Source organism: Arachis ipaensis, chromosome B06 (genome assembly GCF_000816755.2).
Source record: "Arachis ipaensis cultivar K30076 chromosome B06, Araip1.1, whole genome shotgun sequence".
Lineage (NCBI taxonomy): Eukaryota > Viridiplantae > Streptophyta > Magnoliopsida > Fabales > Fabaceae > Arachis > Arachis ipaensis.
The window spans coordinates 27571957-27577362 of NC_029790.2; the positions used below are offsets into that span (position 1 = coordinate 27571957).

Below are 5406 nucleotides of genomic sequence, written 5' to 3' on the forward strand. Positions count from 1 at the left end.
AGTATTTTAAAAATTATTATCGAAATTTGTCCATTAGTCTTATCTCGTTTACAGTGTAAACTACATACATGTTAAGTCAATGCGTTTACAGTGTAAACGAGATATAGTAAGACAAATTTTTAGTAGCTATAAAAAGATGTGCAATCCTTGCCATTCTCCACATACATTTCATATCTTCTTCTCTCCCGTTTTTCTCACAAAAAGAAGGCAAAAATGACCAATAATAGGGTATACATAGTTGTGTGTGTTTACCCCAACTGTTGTATGAGAAATGACGACAATAGGGTGATATTTGAGTGTGAGAATCTGATACTCTTGCGCACTCAGCGTGTAAGTTTGTTGTCCAAGTTGAAGATTTTGATATTGAGCAACCTTGGTGGAATAGGGACGAGGGAGGTCGGAAGGGTGGGATATAGGTTGCCAGCACAGTTGGGTAATGGAATTTTCCGGTTTTGATTATTTTGGCTTCTGAGGGACGAGCATGTGCGCCTCATGTTTGACATCCATGGAAGAATCATGGCGGAAAAAGTGATGGGGCTGTCGGCCGAGGTTGGAGATGTTGGTGGTGGTGGTTCTGTACACTCGACCTATGTCCAGGATGACCGACCTCTCGCACCACCACCCATTCATGTCGCCATTCTAGTGGAAGACATGGAGGTGGGTGAGGAAGACTCCGACGAAGAGTTCGTTGCCGATAGTGCCGATAGTGATTCCTCTGAAGGAGCGATGAGGAAGAGTTTGTACTGGAGACGTCCACCGAGACAACGGTGCGCCATGTTTTGCCTCCCTCCACCCAATTCCGGCGCTATCAGATGTACCAAGTTACTATAATACATTGGATTTGGACGCCATGCATGAGAGAACTCTATTTTCCAACACGGGGGAAGAGGATTATAACCTAGACGGTGGTGTAGAGTTTTGGGTCGGACATAAATTCAAATGCTGAGATGCAGTGATGCAGGGCATGAAGAACTACAGTATTCACAGGAGTGCTAAGTACCGGGTGATCGAATCGGACCGGTTAGAGTACCATGTGCATTGCCGTCAAGCTGCAAATGGGTGTCCATGGAGTCTCCATGTTGCCCTTTGACAAAACCTCGGATATTGGTGAGTTCAAGTTTAATTGAGGCGTACTTACTCATTTATGGTTGCTATATATTAAGTAGTTTCCAAACATGGCTGTTTTATTTCGTTAGGGAGGTCCGTAGGGTTGGTGGAGCGCATACTTATTTAGCACCCACCATGTCCGAAGACCATCAACAGTTGCATAGCAGTCTCATCTACAAGGTCATCCTGCCATTGATACAGTCTAACCCATCCGTCAGCATCCCTGTCCTACAAGGTGCGGTCTGACAGAGCTATCACTTCAAACCCTCCTACAGAAAGGTGTGGATGGCAAAGCAAAAGGCAATTGCTCAGATCTACGGGGATTGGGATGAGTCATACAATAAGGTGCCGAAACTGCTTCAGGCGCTGTAGAGTTATTTACCGGGAACTATTTGTGAGCTACGGGTCGTACCATACTTCGACAAAGTATTTTGAACTTTTTCATCTTGTGTTGAGGCTTTCAATCATTGCAAGCCATTTGTTTCCGTCGATGGCACACATCTGTATGGCAGATACGGTGGGGTGTTGCTTATTGCAGTGGCACAAGACGGCAACAGCAATATCCTGCCTATTGCTTTTGCCATTGTGGAGTCCGATAGTACGGAGTCATGGTTGTTCTTTCTTACTAATATGAGACGCCATGTTACCCCACAAGAAGGCCTGTTGGTTATCTCCGATAGATCGCAAGCCATCAAGGCTGCACTCAATGCCGATGATAATGGTTGACATCCTCCTAGAGCGTTCCATGCTTATCGTATTAGACACATGGCCACCAACTGTATAACTCATTTTAAGTCAGCTGAGGGCAAGCGATACCTTATGAATGCCGCTTATAGTCCAAGCAAGGGTGGTTACAAGTGGTACATGAATGCCTTGAGAGGGTTGTCGCCTGGGATCGCAGACTGGGCTGGCCGTTTCAACCCAGAGATATGGCTACAACACTGCGATAGTGGTCGGCGGTTTGGTCATATGACAAAAAATCTATCAGAGTGCCATCAATGCAGTTCTTAAGGGTACACGGTACTTTCTGAGTTTTACCATTGTGTGCTTCACGTATGAACGGTTGCAGAAGTTGTTCGTCACAAAGGGCATGGAGGCGCAGTCACAGCTGGCTGCTGGAGACCGGTTCTCCCGGAGGCTGATAGCAGCCAATTAAGAAGAACTGAGAAGGCATCCCGAAGATGCATGTTACTCATTGTGATCGGCGGGATTCTGTGTTTGTCGTGGAGGAGTTAGAGTCGTTTGAGGGTTGGTTGCAAGGATCCTTCCGAGTTCGGCTATCAGCGGGTTTGTGTGACTGTGGACTCTTTCAGGCACTCCACTACCCATGCCGCCATGCGCTTGCTAGGTGTGCCACCGCTAGCATCAAGTGGGCTCCGTATGTTCATCCAATTTACAGGCAGGAGGCTGTGTTCAAGGTGTACGAGATGGAGTTTCCACCGATACCAAAGTGGTATGGGACACTGGTCCGTCCTAACCCACTCATGCGCAGGAAGGCTACTGGGAGACCCGAGTCCACTAGGTTCCAGAATGACATGGATGAGGTCGAGTGACAGGAGAAGCGGTGTAGCCTCTGCAGGCAAGTCGGTCATAATAGAAGGGGTTATCCTAATCAACCCGCGGACGATTCTTAGGGTTGATAGTCCGTTTATTATTGTTGCTTCATTTTAATGTAGTAGTTTTGTTTTACAGTAGTTGTTTTCTTTTATTGTAGCTGTTTCGTTTTATTCCAGTTGGTTTCTTAAATTCTAGTTGTAACCCTTTGTTATAGTTATGTATTCTTGTAAGACTTGTGCTAAAAACTATCCGCGGTCATTGTTTATGTAACATATTTTAATTTCAGTTGCATAGCACCCTTACAAGTTCCACCAAATTTTTTCATAATAAAAACAATATCATTATAAAAGGACTACATATAATGTTAGCATATAACTATCGGGTATACAATACAACTTCCATAAATATGAAAACAAGAAACTCGGCCTAATAAAATTAACAACAAACATAAGTCATCACCGGTGGTGAGGATCCTAATAGTGGAGCTGATGCCTGGTACCACACGGCGGAGGTTGAGTCTGACGCTGAGGTCCAGTAGGTCAAGGGTCTGCATGAGGCATGGATTGGATGGCAGGATCTTGGGGCTGCTACTGATGCGGTGGCAGAGGTGGGATGTAGTAGCCTTCAGGCCAGCACAGCCGAGCCCCAAGACAATGCCCGGCATCACTTAAAGTCTTGAAGCAGTGGCAGCCAACGCAGATGGACCAAGTTGTTCGACTTGTCCATGATCAGAGAGCCTTCGATCAGTAACATGATGTAACACGTAGTATACTGTCGAAGGGTCTCTGGGTCATCTGTCAGTGGTATCCGACGAACACGGTCCCGCAGCCTTATAAGCTTCAGCGAGAACGACTCCTTCCTCTGCGCCACCTACTGTGGAACCACTGGAGGCTTGGCACCGAGTAGCTGCTCCACCAAACTCCCACGTCTTCGTGTGGTACCACCTGTAGAAGTCATGGAAGAACCCCTCCAACTGGGTCCCCGTGTGTGTGTAGCTCAAGGTGGTACGCCACATCCTGTAGGGTGATGGTGGCCTCACCCCACGGGAGATGGAATGTGTGGGTCTCTGGACGCCATCGCTCTACGAATGCCGTAATTAGGGAGTTGTTGAATGTGAAATTCCTGAGAGGCACCGTGTTGCCGAATCTAGCCTCCTCAGATACGGGACGATGACGTCGGGTAGAGGAAGGGTATGGTTCACTCGTCGGGGGAGGATAAGGCCAGGCCTTTGACAAAAAAATATATATTCACAATTATTAAAAAATAAATAATTGGATAGGTCCATTAACATAGCAAAGTGTCTTCACTATTCTACACATAACCCTAACAAAATCTTACACGTATGTACTAGCTGGATTTATGCCAACACGGCATTCTCTGTGACTATGTACAATCTTAATTAATACACATTTTCTCATTTTGTTACGTGGATTACAAACATTCAATAAAGTTATTAACAATGTAACGAACAAAGTCTGACTTAACTTAATATTCTAATTATCAAACTTTACTAGTTACTAAGTTAATAATTATGTAGTAACAACCTAATACAGGAAAAATAAACTAGAGTTCCAAATTTCAATCAGTGACATATTCCTAGTGATACAAACTGTATTTTAGTTTTTGGCAAGTACCCTAACCATGGCTAAATATATACATATATATTTTTATAGGATTGCATAAAAGTTAAGATTACAAAATTAACCTCAAAGTCCTCTGCCCCAGCGTAATGCCAAGTCTCATTCAGCCAGTTGATGTCCCGATCATTACCTTCTGCGTGCGCCATCCTCGTATTACTCGATAATATAGACAGAAAGGGGTAAAAGAGAGGGGAAAGTGGTTGAAAGGTTTAACCTGGGGCCCAAAACTTTGTTGTCATCAACAACATATGTTTATAGCCGTCCACCAGCCTTATTTTATTTATAGTATAACGAGATAGTTTTATACGTATCTCGTTTACAGTGTAAATGAGACATACGCGCGTGTCTTATCTCGTTTACAGTATATATAAACAAAATACGTGAGTATAAACGAGATAAAATTAATGGACGGATTTTAGGGATTTTAGACATACCTCGTTTACAGTGTAAACGAGATAACTTTGCACGTATCTCGTTTACACTATAAACGAGATATACATGTGTCACGCGCACATATCTTATCTCGTTTATAGTATAAACGAGATACGTGCAAAGTTATCTCATTTACACTTTAAAAAAGATAAAACTTTAAGATGGATTTCAGTAATAATTTTTAAAATTATTTATTTTAATAATTAATATATTTATTTAAATAAAAAATCCCTAAGGCAAGAACAAAATAAACCATATATACGACATGATTGAACAAAATGAATCTTTTAAATCTTGGCCACTGTAGAAAAATCATATATTCATATTGGCGTACCCCACTATGCTGAGCAATACAAAATTCTCCCTCCGCTTAAAAAATAGAAAAAACAAAAACAATTCAAAGGAGGTTGTTGAGATTCGCCAAGCAAAATATTCTGTTGTGTAATGGTTGAATCTCTTGTAAATTTAGGATTAAGTACCACTTTCATCTTTAAAGTATATGTGGAATTTTTTTTATTTTTAATCTTTTTTTATATAAAATTGTCTCTAACATTTAACTTAATTTTAAAATCATCTTTATCTTAGAAACTAAAATCGTACGGAAGTACGATGAAAGTGGAGGTATAAGTGGATTATAAACAGCTTCTTCTTCCTTCCTTCTCCCTTCGTA

At 42.4% G+C, this 5406-nt stretch overlaps 1 protein-coding gene across 1 annotated transcript; it reads left to right on the plus strand.

The window, feature by feature from the left end:
- On the plus strand, positions 2289-2660 carry LOC107646737. Its single transcript, XM_016350901.1, has one exon. It carries the CDS (start codon positions 2289-2291, stop codon positions 2658-2660), a length of 372 nt encoding a protein of 123 aa, XP_016206387.1.

Coding starts and splice junctions, on each gene's coding strand:
- LOC107646737 (XM_016350901.1), top strand. CDS start 2,289: ATGCATGTTACTCATTGTGATCGGCGGGATTCTGTGTTTGTCGTGGAG.